Raw genomic sequence first — 18,286 nt, 5'->3', positions numbered from 1 at the left:
TAGAGCTGTATTATTAGAAGAATCTCAAAAAAAAAAATACAGCTTAGTGAAATCATAGATTTATTTCAAAACACCTATCTTTTTTTCTCAAGGCTGACATTTTAAACAGCAATGACAGATGCAATGTTCTCTCACACAAGTACAGAGTAATTCATTAACATACATATGAAAGGAAGAAGTCTACATTCAACCTTTACTACCAAAGTCCTTGAGAAATAAAAGAAATTCAAAGCAGCTAACAAGTGTAGCTTATAAAAGTCAATCTGGTTTTATCATTCAAGAACACCAGGTTGGGAGCAGGAGCTTTTGGTGGCTAGACACCTGCTGAATTTGCTTTAGGGTTGAGACTGGGGGGAAGAAGGAAGAGCTTAAAATAGAAATCTACCTGACAATCTGGAATGACAGAATCTTATGTAGAAGAACTGACGGGGACTTTTGTAATCAAATAATTCAAAACATACCTTTAATAAGTCCACAGAGATGAATGTCTTGTCTGGGTAACATAGGTGGTTACAGACAGATTTTATTTAGGAGTACATTTTATAATAGATAGTTTTGTATACATGGGCTGCATTTTAGCAGGGTTTCATGGTGGGATGAATCAGGATGAGGCAAAGTGTTACAGGCTGAGCCTAAAATAAACTCTGAGGGTGTTTCGGAATTGCTGAACATCAGGATAAAAGTTACAAACAAAAGCCATCAATTATCTAGAGGTATGTACCTACAGAGTCTTTCCCAGGGACAGGTTAGGTTCTGAAAGGCTGTTCATAGTTCATTTGTTCTCAAGGTCAAAGTGACACTATGCAATTGACTGCCAACCAGTAGGAAGCAGAGTTGCTGATACAATTTTATTTTGATGTACAACTTTGTTCTTACTATAGAAATTCATATGAGTAGGGTTTCTGGACCTAATTTTTCTATCAATAAGTAGATCAAATATCTTATATTAAATGTTTAGTGTCTGTCTTACTTTGGGTCCCTTAGAAGCAGAGCCTGAGGCAGATATTCAAGTGCGTATGATTTAGGGAGAGAACACTCCCATGAGAAAATGAGGGAGGGAAGCAGAGGAGAGCCGGGTAGGAGCTAAGCAAGAAGGGGATGGTCCTCAGCTGTTGTCTGGCTTCAGCCTGATCCCATAGGGAGTCGGCGGCATAAATGGTAGACCAGGTGCAGCTGTGGTCATTAAAAACTGAGGATGGGCATGCTGTCCATTAAATGGGGTCTGGACAGGGTTTCATTAGCATCTACCACCAGGCTTATTGTAAAGCTAACTGTCCTGAAGATATGGCTTAATATTGAGGCAATTACTATGCCAATAGCAAATCAAATAAAAAAAAGAAGCACACAGGTTTTCTGTGGGCAGTGTTTGGGAAGGACACTATAACATGAAAGGCGTGCCCTTAAGAGTCTCAGTTTTTATACTCAAGTTTCAGTTGGTTCTCTAACAATGGACATTTAAAAAGCCCCAATCTCAGTGAGCCTTAGGCTTCTAATCTGTAAAATAGAAACAACAATAGCATCTATCTCCTATGCTAGTTGCCTGGCTCAAGAAAGTTAACATATGTCAAAGCACGTAAAAGTCTCGAAAATAAGAAAAGAAAGAACTAGTCCGGAGGAAGTTTTAAAATGTAAATGGAAAGATTTTTCTATGAGTAACTATAGCAGTTTGAAATATGTATCTGTTTGGCCAAATTGAGGGAGGGAATTAAAAACAGCAAGAATTACAGCTACTATTTCACAAATGCCTATAAATCACCGGGGTTTTGCAATCATTACCTCAGGTAGTCCAGGTCATTATCCTGTGGGTGATGCTGTCATTTCCACTGTATACATTTCATCACAGAGGCTTACTACAGCTGAGGTAGCCTGATTTTACCACTAGATATTTGACAGAGATAGAAATTGAACTCAGATCTGTCTGTATCGAAAATCTTGGCATTCAACCACCATTGTTATCCAACCTACCTAAAGCCTTTTCTACCAAAATGGGCATTGTTGGAAATTTATGAAGGTGGTGGTGAGGAATTCAAATTAAACTGAAGGTACAGGTCTTGCACTTCAGGAACTTTTCATTTGGCTGGAGATTAGCATCCAGACTCTACTTGCTGTGTCAAAGAACCAGAACAGATACCTAATAAGAAAAACTTACTCTTTTTCTTTTCTTTTAAGAACTATGATGCAGAAAAAAAAAATCCAATGGAAATGATTATTTTATTCCACTGAATTCTGATGATACTATTTAAAAAATAGTAATAAAAGACACATAACATAAAATTTACCATTTTAATCATTTTAAAGTGTACAATTTAGTGGGACTGAACACATTCAGATTGTGTAATCATTGCTACCATTCATCTCCAGAACTTTTCATCCTCTCAAACTGAAACTCTGTATTAATTAAACACTAACTCTGGATTCTTCCCTCCACCCAGTCCCTAGTAGTCACCGCTCTGCCATCTGTCTCTATGAATTTGCCTTTCTAGTTACCTCAGATAAGTGAAATCATATAATATTTGTCTTTTTGTGTCTGGCTTATTTCATTTACCAGGATGTTTTGAAGGTTCATACATGTTGTATCAGATTTTTATTCCTTTTTAAAAGTTGGATAATATTCTATTGTATACACACACAAAAACACACATTACATTTTCTTTATTTATGTTGATGGACATTTAGGTTGTTTCTACCTTTTAACTATTGAGAATATTGCTGCTATGAATGTGGGTATACAAATACCTGTTCGAGTCCTGCCTTTAATTCTTTGAGGTACATACACAGAAGTGGAATTGCTATGTCATGTGGTAATTCTGTTAACTTTTTTTGAGGAACTGCTATACTGTCTTTCACAGTAGCTCTACCATTTTACATTCTAACTACCAATGCACAAGCATTCCAATTTTTCACAGCCATGAAAGTATCTGTTATTTTCCTGTGTGTGTGTGTGGTGTGTGTGTGTGTGTTTTAATAACAGCCATCCTAATGGGTGTCAAGCAGTATCTTGTTATAGTTCTGATTTACATTTTCATAATGATTAGTGATTTTTTTATAGGAACGAGTGTGTTTTCATAGGAAAATTTATTCTTGATTAGGTATGTCCCTTCTACCACTTTCTCTCTTGTTTCTCTCTCTCTCCCTCTCTCTCTTCCCTTTCTCTCTTTAAGAATAAACATTTCTCAAATTGTCTGTAGATTTACATGTGGATACAAATGTAATTTCGTTGGATGAAACTTCAGAAAGTCTATATTGCAAAATTAATATCCTGTATTTTAAAATGAGATTAGAACAGAAGGATTTGCAAATAGAGGCTCCTGGACTGTAAGTCATCAACACTTTTTTGATTCATTCCTAAGATCCTTGTGTAAACCACCTTGAGTAAACCACGGACAGCTGTACGACAGTGGGTGGCAAAGTTAAATCTGGAATTTTCAACTTTTTTTAAGCTGTATTTTACTACACAGAATGAACAACCAACTTAAGTGAGTTCACAGAGTACTTATGAGACACAGGAGATGGAGGGAAATAATTCTAAATTACTAAAATGTGCTGGTTATGCTTAGGGTTGGTTCAAATGAAGAGAGATAATTACACTCAAGTAAATCTCTCCCTGGACCCAGCAGGAAACACTACAGGCATATGGCACCACTACAGGTCCTGGACAGAGAGACAGGATGGTGTGGTTCTTGTTTTTGTTTCTCTAAATTTCAGGCTTGGAACCTAAAATCCTTTAAGTTTGCAGAAGAAAGATCAGTTAGTGGATATAGGCCATCCTGCTTTCTGCATGAATAGTGAAAGAAATGCTGTTAGAGATCAACAATCATACACCTTCGACCCAGAAAGGAACATTTTATGAAGAGACAGGAAAATCAGCAAAGACAGATTTGATTTATCCCACTCATCCAAATAAAAATATGTAATTTCTTCTTAATTTAAACCTTTCCTTTTTTTTTTTTTAGCAAACATATTGTAACTTAAAGAGGCTTCTAGTTATATGTAGTTTTTTTTTGAAGATTTATTTATTGAGAGAGAGAGCCCACAAGTGGGAGGGGCAGAAGGAGAAGGAGAGAGAATCTCAAGCAGAGTCCATGCTGAGTGCAATGCCCAATGGGGGGCTCGATCTCATGACCCTGAGATCATGACCCCAGCCAAAACTAAGATTTGAACGCTTCTGACTGTGCCACCCAGGTGTCCCTAGTTACATGTATTTTTAAAACAGAAAAAGGGTAAGAAACAATAATGTAGGGAATTAAAAAATTTTTTTTCTTTAAAAAAGGGATGAAGAAGAAAAGAGGAAATCTATGGTTTTGTTAATCACAGTGCATTAACTTTACATATAGGTATTCAGTTGTTGTCATGAATAGATAGAATCCATAGGTCTAGAGATACTCAAGGTAAAACAAATAATTGTGCTGTGTGAATATTCCTTTCCAGAAAGTCAAATTTATCTTATGGAATCTGATCCAAATCATGTGTATATTCCAGGGTCATATCCTATCCAAGCAGGAGAAATAAATACTGTGGCAGATTCATTCAAAATCTCTGCAGTATTATTTATTTCTACAATATAAGTTTCTGATCAGCATTTTACTTTTATTTTTCCAAATGATAATCTTACGCAAAATACATAAATCTTTAGATAATCTGTGATTATCTCTATATTAAGTTTTAAAACAGCCACCTGCCTTTGTTCATATTCCACTTAGCTCCAAAAACTTTTGTTTTTATTATCTTTCTATTTCCACATATACAAACACATTCAGATAAATTTAGCAATGCATGTGTGTACATATATGTGTGTCTGTGTATGTATAACCACATACATATATATGTGTGTGTATATACCTATATAACGCTTGTGTTTATATACATATGACTGAATACACATATGAACATAAACACACACATATTCAGAAACAAGACCATTCCCAAAATGGCCAACATAAGGGGAACTGTATATGAAGCAAGGGATTTTGGAACACAAGATTTGCAGTGGGAAACAGACTCAATTACTAATTTATGTATCTACTGATGAGTACAGTAGTTCTGAAAGGTAGGCTCTGGATATATATTTTATTAATAAAATTTCAAAACAATTACCTTTTCAAAGTAACAGACAGAATATACATTTCCATTAGCACCCAAAGGATTAGCTGCTAACTCTTTGGCTTCCTGATATATCCTCTGTGGTGGGCAGGGGTGGAGGAGGGGTTGGGGAGGAAGTGTAAAGAGAGAAATTTAAAAAGAGAGAGAGAGAGAGAAATTCAAGGTTTCTCTTCCATCTACATCAACAGATATAATTATTTTCAATCAAGGCTATTCCTGGATTGAATATGAAACATTTCAGTCCCTGGAAACACTACATATAAAGGATATAAGAGGCAATATGTCTATTGTTCATCTGCTAATGTCCTCAAATGTCACCAAGGTAATTACTTGGATGACATTTATGTGATGCAGCTGGACATTGTTACAGTTAATATAAAGCCTGCCTTTGGCAACCACTTTATTTCCACCTACATCAAACTGTGGGTGCATAATCACTTTTCCTGGGAGAACACCCACCTCCCCCAGAAAACATCTCTACCCTCAGTTTTTTCTTCCTGTGCTCTGCACACTAATATATAATGCAAAAGAAGAAGAAAAAAAAAAGAAAGAAAAATAGTAATATGTCATATATCTTTTTCTTAATATTTATATCTGGAACTTTTAGAGACGTTTCTAAATATAATTTATAAAATATAATAACACTGATATTTTCTTCTTTTTTTAAAGAAGATTTTGACTATCCCCAAGAGTCTGAATTCATAAAATGCACAGTTAAAACTTTTATCTCCATAAATTAATCACTCTCAAAGAAGAGATGATTTGCAAAGCCAAATTTTTTTCCTAATATTAAAAAATATTGTATTAAAAAAACACAGGGATTAGATATTTCCCCATAAACTCACATGCAAACTGGAGCTTCGCCTTCCGACTCAGAATCGTCCCCAGAGTGTTGGTGGCCAGGCACTGGTACATGCCAATATCTTGATCTGTATGGGGGCTACTGATTGCCAAATTGCCTCCATCCAACCTGTAGTGATAACTCATGGTAAAATCAATATCTGTGCCATTTTGCTTCCACCTTCAAGGGAAAAAAATCAAATTATGTTATAATATACAAAGTTGAACACTCCTAGTCTTAAACAACATGCAGTTGTAACTGCTTGGACCATTTACGCATGTATGTATGTATGTACGTATGTATTTGCTAGGATCATTTAAAACAACAACAATAACAACAAACAACAAACATGATTACATGTGGAGACAATCCTTCAGTTTCAGGAGCTCAGTGATATTAATAACTAGGTTATTTGAAAGATCTTCTACTCTATGAATCACAAACATTTACCCAAATGTGTACAAAGAGGCAACATAACTCTTGACATGAGAAATAAAACTGAGAAGTTCAGTCAATAATACTGGCCATTCTATTCCTTTAGCGACTTTTCAAATAACATATACCATACCTGAACCCCCACAACTGATACTAAAAAAATTGGACATCGAAAATGATTTAGAGATAGAAATCCAAAAAGGATATATTACAAATGGCATAAAGAAAGCCAGCAAAGATTTTCCAATGCCAATTTGAGGCTGATATCAAAACAATAATAACCTGCCTACTTTAGAACATGATTGTCTCTGTTAGTCTCTTACTTGGAAAATTAATCATGCTGAATGTATTTCAACAGTACTTAGAAATGCCAACCTAAAATTATACTTTAACAAAACAAATGTAATTTGGGAGGTTTTTATTTTAGGAAGCAAAAAGTCTCTTGGCTTACCTATTAGTCAACAATCCTTTGGTACATGAATTAAGTAGCAGAAGGGCCTTACAGTTATATTTATTTTCAAAGAACTGTAAGATGTTTTAGAAAATTACATTTGGTCTTTTTAAGATGAGTGAATACCCAGTAATTATCTCTACCAAACCTACTTCCCCCACCTTTGCCCCCTAACTTTTAGAAAAACAAGCGAATGACTTTGCCTTATGGAACATAGCTAATTTCCAAACCATGTTATTTTCAGAATGTTGCTACAATTTTCCCTTTCATGCTAAGATCATATTAAAAAATATTTTGATGAGGGTGGCTAACTATAAGAAAGAAATTACATTTTATAGTATTGTTCCAAACATCATTGACTTCTTTAGGAACATTGTGAAAAAATCCAGTGTAGAGAGTATGGCAAATATCTACCATAGTAGAAAAGAAATACAAACTTAGGTACTTCTCCACCCTACTGAAGATGAGAAGTGATTGACCAAATACCAAATCAATCAGAGGTTTTCAATCAATTTTAAAATTAGTTAGCCAATTCTGGTGTACCTCAATTTCCTTCTAATAAAGAGAAGTTGAAAGACAACAGCCAAAACCAGTGTATTTCATTTGCCTGAACTTTGTCAATTTTTTTTTTCCTAGAGAAATATGTACAGTTGTTTGTTCTCAATGTCAGGAGGAAAAAAAATAGAAACTTTTTTTTTTTTTAGGCCTATCCCAAGACTCTAATATTCTTCTCCCAGCTCTATAATACTGTCTTTCACAATTTGCTTACAGGGCATGATCTTTGGACCTCCATGTCCCCTTTCATTTTCAAAGCAAAGGATATACCACATTTAGCTTGCCAGTTCTCTTTAATTTTGGAATCAATCGCTGAAATAACTGCTGTCATCATTACATGCTCCTAATTAAGCTTGGTAATTGTTTTTCAACACAAATTCAAAGTTGTTGGCTTAGCTGCAGCAAATGAATTTTTCACAGTATCCCCATAATCATTTTAATCACTATGGTACAATGATTATTAAACTGTGCATATAGATCAGGGGTTCAGCTCCTGGTGTGGGCTTTCTCCTAATTAATATGTTTAAATCAATGGAGAAATAGTATTAATGATTTCAAGTGATTGTCATAAACACATTACTGATAGGATTGCATACCCAGGAGAATTTTCATACAACGCAAAGTAGGAAATATGTTTTAAATGATTATTTTCAGCATCTCCATTAATATCATATTAATTCCAGGAGACATAATGAATTTGAACTAAAATCTTGACCTTTTTCTGGAGAACATCCTTCAATATTAAGTAGTTAAGCCCTGTATCAAGAATATAATGGCTGGGGGCTATGTTTGTTGTCCTTAGATAATATGTGTGTGCTTGTGTGTGTGTGTTTGTGTGTCTGTGTGTGTATTTCAGAACTAGGCCTTGTTTTAGAATTACATTGAGTGCTTGTTAAAAGTGCTTATTTCTGAGCCTATCCCTAGACTTATGACAGAGAACTCCAAAAATCTAAATTTGTAACAGTTTCTCTGGGTGATTTTAATGTGCACTTAATTTGACACCACTGACTTTGTGGAAAGTGTCCTCAGCCTAGCTTTGACATTCCCTTCCTGTGTATCCCTAGATGAGTCATTAATTTCTCCAGAAGTCATATCAATCGATTATAAAATTTGCACAATAATGTATATCCTGCCTTATCCCATGGGGTTGTTAAGAAGATGAAGTGAGAAAATGAATGAAAAGAATAGAAGGGCAGAATGACTACTATTATGATTTTTACTCAAAGACACCTTGACCTTCTCGGATTAAGAATATCTTCATGACTAAGGCAGAGCAGACTAAATTAGAAAAAGGAACTTCCTGTGATGATCAGGTCAAGAGGAGATCTGTCAGAAATCCTCAATGACATCCAAAGACCTTCTTCTGATAGAGTGTATCTGGCATAGAAATCATTTATGTGTGTGTTGCTTCATTTTCCCAAATAAAATAAATATTCTGAGCTGGTAATATGCTCATTGCTATCTGATTTTCTTAGACTTTTAAGTATAAACAGTCTCACCCAAGTACCAACTTTGGGTAACCCATTTTCCTCCCCTTCACAAAGCTTCCTCTTTAATTCTCACGTGTTACCTGGTCTTTAAAAAAATTAAGAGTGATCCTTTCCATGGAAAAAATTTGTTCACACTTGCACTGTTTGTGAACGTGTTCACTCCAATGGAAGTGACTGGAAGACAAGTTGCTTTTAAACTATTTCTAAAGTTATAATTTAGATATTGCTTATTTTCCCCCATGAGATTTCTTTTCCTAAAGAGAAGTTACTAAAAGATGGAAAATATGGGGTGGAAGGGATAGGGTAACTGGGTGGTGGACATTAAGGAGGGCATGTGATATAATGAGCAATGGGTATTATATAAGATTGATGAATCACAAACCTGTACCTCTGAAACAAATAATACATTATAGGTTAATTAAAAAATAAAATAAAATAAAAATAAACTCCATGAGGGCAGGAAAAAAAAATAAAAACAAAGTAAAATGAAAAATAAAAGGCCTATGGATCTCTGCCAGGCAGCAGTAGACTGTTCAGTTAATCCAGTTAACCACTGATCACCTCCTCTCACTTACTTGAACTGATGCTTTGATTCTGATTCTGCTTTTGTCCTCTTCTGTGAGGCTGTGAAACTTAGTATTGAGGTCTGGTTTTTCCAGCCACACAATCTTCCTTGCTATTTTTTGGACATTGTGATAACCTAATTTAAAAATCAATTTGGGGACGCCTGGGTGGCTCAGTCAGTTAAATGTCTGCCTTCGGCTCAAGTCATGATCCCAGCGTTCTGGGATCGAGTCCTGCACCAGGCTCCCTCCTCAGCGGGGAGCCTGCTTCTCCCTCTGCCTGCTACTCCCCCTGATTGTGCTCTCTCTCTGGCAAAAAAATAAATAAAATCTTAAAAAAAAATAAAAGTTTAAAAATCGATATAAACAAGCCAACTAGAAAAAATATGTATGAACCAATCTGGGAAGGCCAAATACTAGAGAATATTGGATAATATTAATGAATTATTGATAAATTTTTAAGTATGATAGTGATATTGTAGTATGTCAAGGAAAAGTGTTCTTAACTTTGGAAATATATACTCAATATTAAAAAAAAAAAAAAAAGAAGGAAAACATGTCTTAAAATCAACTACACCCTCACTTTATAGATAAGGAAGCTTATACCAGGAGAGAGAAATGATTGTTCCAAGGTCACACATTAAATATCAGAGCTGTGACTAGAAATGATAACTCTTCATTCTAATCAAAGGCTCTTTCACATGACTTCAGAGTATATTCAAATTATCTCAAATAATGTTAGAATGTCTATCATAAAGATTTTCCCTCTATTACACATATGCGCACGCATGCACACACACAATCTAAGTTTATGAATGAGTCTTTTTAATAAAATTTTAGTTAGAAAGGGTCATATTAAAACTAAAATTCCACATTTTTTTGCTAACGTGCATTATCTGAAATATCTCTGCCCTTTGCTTTATTATCATGGAAATTGGGTCTAAGTCTGACATTTAAGCATTAAAAACAGTTCTTTTTTCACTCTCTTTCCAAAGCCTCTTGCCTATGAGTATTTTATACTATAATATTAGAGACAAGCTAAACCAGGTTAAGGGGATTGAAAATAAGAAGCTAAATTACCTGTCTTTAGCCTACTAATTTATAAGTCTCTTAGAAAGAGAAGCCTTTAACAACAGTGAAATTTGTAGTCTCTTCATTCAGAATATTTCCTCCTAAGTAAAAAATAATGAGCAAATTATCATGAGAATCACTAACTTACATCTTTCTGCCTGTTATAAGCCAATTATATAACTATATGACTGACTGATGATTTATCTGATCTATAGTTAGCAAATATTTCTTATTTCACAGGAATTTATATGTATTTTTTCCTCTTCTCTAATAAACCTACCAATGGTAATGATCAATCAAATTAGCTCTCAAAAATAAAACTACAACTTTAAGTATCAGGTAAGTGTGAAAATGCATTAATCAGATTTTCATATATTTAACCATATGTTAAATTAAATAAGACCAACTACTGTTTAAGGAAAACAAGCAAACATACAAACCCTGAATTGAGAGAATCAATTTATAAAGTAAATGATCTTCACCTAACAGATGGGCTTCATCCGTTTGGGTATGTTAAAGATAGGGAAGCTTTAGTAAGTAATGAGAAGACATAGCTTTTCAGTTCTTTTGTTGTTAAAAAAAAATGCTGAAGTAGCCCAACAAAATACAAGGTGAGAGTTGTCTCTAACATTGTGCATTTAAACCACTTATTAAATTAAATTAATCTAGACATTTTAAGATCAAAGTCATTATACATATAAATATGGTATTTCTAATGCAACATTAAAAAGTAGGCCAAACCAGTTTATTTTGCCAAAATGGACTGAAATTGTTACTTTTCATGTGTGTTGATTCAATTTCACTGCTAAAAATTAAGACACATAAAACATGCTTTTAGAACACAAAGCTACAAGAGTCATTTTAATATTTATTGTCTTTTCTGATAGTCACATTGTATATTCAGTTCTTACCAACAAAATGTCCTTATTATCTTCACAAGCATGGTATATACATGTGTATATTTTTAAATTTGTGAATTCCACTCACAATGTGGATCAAATTCTGCCTTTTTTTTTTTTTTAGAGCAAGAAAGCGAGAGTGTGCGCGTGCATGCTTGCACACTTGAGAGTCCGGGAGGGGCAGAAGGGGAGGGAGGGAGAATCTTAAGCAGTCTCCACTCTCAGCATGGAAGCCCATGTGGGGTTGGATCTCATGACCCTGAGATCATGACCTGAGCAAATCAAGAGTCCAACACTTAACCGACTGAGCCACCCAGGCACCCCTCTGCTTTTATTGTAACCTTGTAAGAACAGAAACATTATTGACTCTTCCTTCCTATTATTCAACAGGTAATAATGTGAGGAACAAACACATTTTTTTTCTACTTGCCCAGAAAAAAAATTCTTTTTCTGTCTTAGAGGGTACATAGCGGTCTTCAACATGTGTTTCTGAAATCAGTGCTTTTTGGGCAATGGGCTATGCCAGTGGAGTCACAGAAATTGATCTGATAAGATAAAAAGTCTGCATCTTGTTTAAAATTGTTTAGGGGAACATTTTCACAGTCATTGTATACGGGGCAACTGAGCCTGTAGCCCCAAATAGGGGGAAGCAGGCAGCTTCTACTTTAGTCTTTCAAATTGAGGAAGTAAATCTTTTCCTTTCTTTGCTTTTCCTGTCCTTTCTTTCTTTGTTTTCTTCCTATCTTCCTGTGCTATCTTCTACCTGTCTTTCTATTTATTCCTTTCTTCTCTCCCTCCATCTTTCCTTTCCATTTTTTTTCTCTTTTTTCTTTTCCTTTCCTTTTTTCCTTTTTCTTCTTTCTTTTTTTGTTCCCCCCTCTCAATTCTAGCCACAACACGGCACTGCATGGCACCAATCTCAAGAATAACTCTTCTAAGTCAATCTAATGACTAAAACAGAGTCCTAACAGTGCTTCCTGCTCTGGGGGTAGGGTAGTTATCACCAGGAAAGTGGCCTGAAGGAACACTTGAGATACTGAAAATGTATGTATCTAATTTGAGTGGTGGGCACCCAGCTGCATACCTGCATAAAAAATCACTGAGCTGCACCCTTCAAATTCAGTAAGTCTAAGCAATTTCTTGTATGTATGTTTTACTTTCAAGACAAAGAAAAAAAACAGTGTGGTGCCCAAAGGTAGGATTTACCTGTAATGGGGTGAAGGGTAACCACTGGCAGCACAATTCAGGATGATTTCAGATTCTGATAAATCCAAAGGAAAAATAACATCTTGTGGCTCCTGGGTAAAAATAGGACGACTCAAAAGACCAGCACCTGAAAACAGAAGAGTAACACCATGTGAAAACATTTGACCCTGGTTTGAATGCAGCCCTGTATTACTATCAAGTCAATATACTTTTTTTTTAAACTTTTATTTTGAAACAATCTCAAATACATAGAAAATCTTATAAGAATAGTACAAAGAAATTTTTTTTTCTGAACCATTTAGAATAATTGTGCAAACCAATGCTACAGTATCCCAAAAACCTTTTGTATTTCCTAAAAAGGACATTCTTGTAGCACAGTAAAACAATCAAATTAAAAAAAAAACATTGAGTATTGTATCTAATCCTCAGGCCCCATTTCAACATTTTCCTAATAAAACCTTTTATAGCAAAAAGATCCAGTCAAGAATCACAGATTTCATTTAATTGTATCTTTTTTGTCTTCTTCAATGTGGAATAGATCCCTACTCTTTCCTTGATTTTTCTGACTTTGACATCACTGAAGATTACAAGGCAGTAATTTGGTAAAGTTTCACTCAGTTTGGCTTGTCTGAGCTGTCAGCTACCAAGGACAGGGTAGTGGCCCTGGTAGGAGCTGTATGCTGAGGATACAGGTAATAAGAGGGTCTATAAAGACTTTAAAAAACAATAATAAAACCAGTGAAAATTGGCTCCTATTTTTAAAAATTATCACCTTGAAAAAGACTTCTCCTCCACCAACCAGAGTACACTGATCACACTGTCTTACCCTTTGTCCCTCCATTCCCCTCCCCAGCTGGGTGCACCTTAGTGTCTGCTATTTCAGTAGTATTAGATTCAGGAATACGGTGTGCTTTATACAGTGTCCTATCAGGTGGTTCAGGACTTATATTTGCTCCAAAACTGCTAAAGTTAACTTTGGTCACTGATTAAGGCACTGCCTGCCAGACCTCACTATAAAGTAACTTTTTTTTTTCTCTCTCTCTTTTTAAAAAATATTTTATTTATTCATCTGAGAGAGAGAGAGAGCACAAAAGAAGGGCAGAGGGAGAGGCTGAGCAGGAAGCCTGACACAGGGCTTGATTCCAGGGCCGCAAGATCATGACCAGAGCCGAAGGCAGACACTTAACCATCCAAGCCACCCAGGTGTCCACTTTTTTCCTCTTCATAATTAGTAAGTATTTTGTGTTTAGGGATTTGGAGACAATGCAAATATACTGTTTTTCATCAAACATTTAAGTGTTTTATTAATATATTTCTATCAAAATGATCTACTCTATCAGTGTGAATCCATGATTTCTTATTTTATTAAACAAGTTATAATCCATTAATATTACTTTGATGACCAAATTGTCAATGATTTGGCCAGCAGGAGCCCATTTCATGTGGTCTGTCTTTTTGACATGTGCCTATCATTCTTTGAACTCTTCCTTACTTTCTAGTACAAGAAAGTGTTCCAGAATTATCTTGTGTTTCTCCAACCTGGCCATGGAAATAGTCTCCCCCACCCAACCAAACAAAACCTGGATTCTTTTATTAGAAAATGGTATTTAGAAACCATGATCTGGATGCTAAGTGTACTCAATGTTTTTGAGCTGTTCTTGTTCTGAGGCCTTCTCACTCAGCATGTGTGTATATGTACAGATATATTTATGTATTTGTTCAATTCCCCTGTATATAACTAATCTCCAATTACTGCCACCACCTTCTTTTTGTAAAGCTCCTCTCCACCCTACACAGGTTCTGACATGTGCTCCCAAGTTTACTCCCACACCTGCCCTGAAACCACTTATTGGGCTGTCCCCTCCCTTCTCACCTCACTCAGGTTCTGACCTTGTGCAGTGTAACCCTCCTTTGTGGATTCTCTTTCTTTCCACTTGACCTCTGACACAGTGTGCATAGTCATACTCCATGGTGCATAATTTTCTCTCATCCTTCAGATATAACAATGCATACTGGAACACCCCTTCTCTATGGAGACTGTCCTGCTTGGTTCCAACACCAGAATCCAGGTTTCCACCTTCATCACCCTCTCTTAGCAATGGAACCTTCCTGAGCCTTCTCAGACTCTGATATCCTGGGTGAGACTATACCACTGTAGGCATCCTTATCACCTTTATTGAGCTCTGCCACTTTAGCCACTGAACCACTACTGCCCAACCATTTACCCTGCAAGGATACCTTTCTCATTTCTCTCAGGCTCTACGACCTCATGCTGGGCCGCTGTAACTCTCATCTTCCACATTCATGTGGATGCATACTTTACTTAGCTCCCTTCATGGCCATTTAGAATGAATTGTTAAGAAAAAAGAGAAGGGAAAGAGGAGGATGAAGAGTTCAATTTTCATGTTTAAGGTGAAATGCTGTTTTGTTTTGTTTTTTTTAAGTTGAAATGAATAACATAAAGCATAAATCTCATCATATTAAGACTTAATTGCACACCCAGTCCAGAACTCTAATAGTTATACTTGAGAGACATGTAAGAGCATGGTCATCTCCTCTACTTACCATAGTTCTACATCTCAAAGTTGGTAAGTCTTTTGTAGACCATTCAGGCCAGACTTTTGGTATGGAAAGACAACAGAGCTAGTGTTTGAGAGTACGTGCTCCTGTAGGATACCTGGGTGGTTCAGTCAGTTAACTAGGTATCTGACTCTTGATTTCAGCTCAGGTCATGATCTTGGTGTCCTGGGATCAAGCCCTACATCAGGCTTCACTCTGCAGGGAAAGAATCCTGCTTGAGGATTCTTTCTCTCTCCCTCTTCCTCTGTCCCTCCCCCCCAAATAAAAAAAAAATCTTAAAAAAGAGAGAGAGAGAGTATGTGCCCCTGAATCAAATGGGCCTTAGTGGGTTTGAATAATTCTCAGTATCTTCATTGGTAAAATAGACATATGTATATCAAATGGTTGTTTTGAGATTTAATGATATACTGCTTATAAAGTCCATCATATTGTTCCTGGTACAAGTAAACGTGTGGTCACCATATCACGACAATCACCACCACCGTTGTCATCATCACCATTATTATAGAGAAGGAAACTGAAACCCAAGAAATTGGATCATCTTTTTTCCAAATTCACCATCTGCTTTAAAGGACAGCAAGAAATTAAACTTGGGTATCCTGATTCTTTCTTCATTGTTTTCATTATCCATTCAGATCTACTTCCTTCCCATTAGTATTCCAAAATATTTGCACCCAGGTAAAATAAATTATTTTGTTAACTTTATTTTCAATTATAATTTCAGTATACTCCATTAATAACCTAGAAGTGGAGACAGGTTTTAATTCTAGCCTAATCAATTACTAGCTACAGAATTATGGACAATTTACTTAACTCTCAGCTGTAAAATAGCAATACTTAGTCTTATGTGTTTGTGTGGCTGTAAAAGCTAGTTGAGAAAGAGTGCACTGAGGATGCAATACAGGCTTTTTTTACTCCAACAGCTAATGAAATGGCAAGAAATTATAAATGCAAATAAACAACAAGTAAACAACAGAAATGAACAATGTCTGAGCAAGAAAAGGGACAAATCCCAATGCTGTTGACTTTAATCAAAACAAACAAAGAAGCAAACAACAACAACAACAACAACAAAAAAAACCAATGGTGCAGCAAGAAGAGTTTGCCCTGTTCAGAGAAGTGAATTTTTGACTCCTTATTCTCATCCTTACCTCCAGTGAGATTTCCTGGTGAAATGACAAAATGCTGAGAACTCTCATAACAACCTCCAGTCCTGAAGTTAAGCACATTTGTATATACATAATGTATTTTAGGCTTTTTCCTCTTCAGCCAGAGGAGGAATGACAGAGTGTATGGTGACCAGAGAGTGAAGCAGAGAAGTGTGAAGAGTAAAGCTGACTGTATTTTACAGACTAATAGTTTCATGCCTACACGCTCACTTGGTAAAACTTCTAGAGTCCAACTCTGATAAACAATACATCTCCCTAGTGAAGTATACCCATGACTCCTCCACCAATAATTTTGCTACACACCACTTATAAATAAATAATAAATAAATAAAAACCTTCAAATAGAGAGAAGTACCCAAGTCTCCCAATAAAGACTGAACTTCCTCAATCCCATCATTCTCTGAAGTTATAAAATGTGGGTACTTGTGATGTAGCCAGCTTCCAAACAGGAGCTAAGGGGGAGAAAAAAAAAAGTCCCTGATATGATGAGACAAAAGTTAAGAAATATCCCTCCCTAAAGTAATACATGAATTGTCTGTACACATTTCCTCAAGTATGAGCAAATGAAAAGAAATGGAAGAGTAACTATGCAAATATGTTGCAACAATAAAAGTAAAAAACATAGCATGCCAAAGATAGACAGAATACCAATCTAGGAAATTTCTCAAAACTATTTCATGCTATAGAGTAAGAAAGTGAATTCAGAAAAAACTTACATAACTCAATGGCAATGAAAAAACAATAGAATCAGATAAATCAGAAGGTTGCAAATGTAAGGAAGGATACAAATCGCAAACCAAACAGCACCACTAAAGAACAATAAATCAATTAGAATAGGTAAGAAACAAAACAGATACCTGCTGAAGTCAAATTACTGACATAAAGGACATTTTGAGGTAACTGTAATCAATGAAGTTGAAAAAGCACAGATAAAAAGCAACTGAAAAATAGGCAATGAACAAGAAAGATACAGATGAACAAACATAAAATCTTTGATGTCATTGAGATAGAGAATAAAACAAACATATCAGCAGCAGATGTCATAACAAAAATTTCCCATGTATTTAAAGAACATACCATGTTCTTAGGGACATTTAAGAGAAAGTACTTAATACCAAGGCATGTGTTAGTTAATTAATCTTCAAAGTTAAAGAAAAGTTAACAAGACCAGGCTGAAACACAATATCATCTAAAAGAGTGAAAGAAAATATTAAATTAATCTATATCTTAAAATGATAGCCTTGTATACCAGAGGACAGTGGGGAAGAAAGTCTGCAATATTCTAAATAAAAGGGTGACAGGTCTATTATCACCCACCAAGTTATCTTCCAAGTATAATGGCATTCAAAATTCTTTAACATAAAAAAAAAAAAACCTTCAGGGACTGTAACATAAATGACTATTCTTAAAGAAATGACTTAACAATGAAATCCATCCAATTAAAAACAAACCAATATATAAATCTTAAGAAAGAAGGAGGAATAGGAGGCACTTCGAATATATATAAATATAAAACGAATACTTAAAACCCATGTTATTTTTACTTATAGAACAGAATATGAAATCTATAAACTTGGATAATGTAAATATAATAATATAAATAGAAAAATGAAAGGTCATAAAGGAATATAGATAGAAATGTGTGAGTGCTGGGGAGCCTGGGTGGCTCAGTTGGTTAAGCGTCTAACTTTTGATTTCAGCTCAGGTCATGATCTCAGGGTCCTGGGATTAAGCCCTGAGTGTGGCTTTTCACTCAGCAGGGAGTCTGGGGAAGAATTTCTCTCTCCCTCTTCCTCTGCCCCTCCCCCTTGTTCTCAATCTCTCTCTCTCTCTCTGTTTCTAAAATAAATAAATCTTAAAAAAAAAATGTGTGAGTGCTAATATCATCTTTTATAGCAAAGAGTCAAATGATGAAAAAAATTTATA

General features: G+C 35.4%; 1 protein-coding gene across 1 annotated transcript in view; it reads right to left on the bottom strand.

Annotated features, from left to right (window-relative positions):
* The window catches only part of CNTN6 (contactin 6), a 269,942-nt gene that overhangs the window by 147,681 nt on the left and 103,975 nt on the right, over nt 1-18,286 (bottom strand). The window contains 2 exon segments of the mRNA XM_011220649.3: nt 5,946-6,121; nt 12,612-12,738. Coding sequence (XP_011218951.3) covers nt 5,946-6,121; nt 12,612-12,738 — 303 coding nt within the window.

Source organism: Ailuropoda melanoleuca, chromosome 4 (assembly GCF_002007445.2).
Source record: "Ailuropoda melanoleuca isolate Jingjing chromosome 4, ASM200744v2, whole genome shotgun sequence".
Classification (NCBI taxonomy): domain Eukaryota; kingdom Metazoa; phylum Chordata; class Mammalia; order Carnivora; family Ursidae; genus Ailuropoda; species Ailuropoda melanoleuca.
The sequence above is the reverse complement of the archived record's forward strand: the minus strand, read 5'-3'. Positions and strand labels throughout refer to the sequence as shown.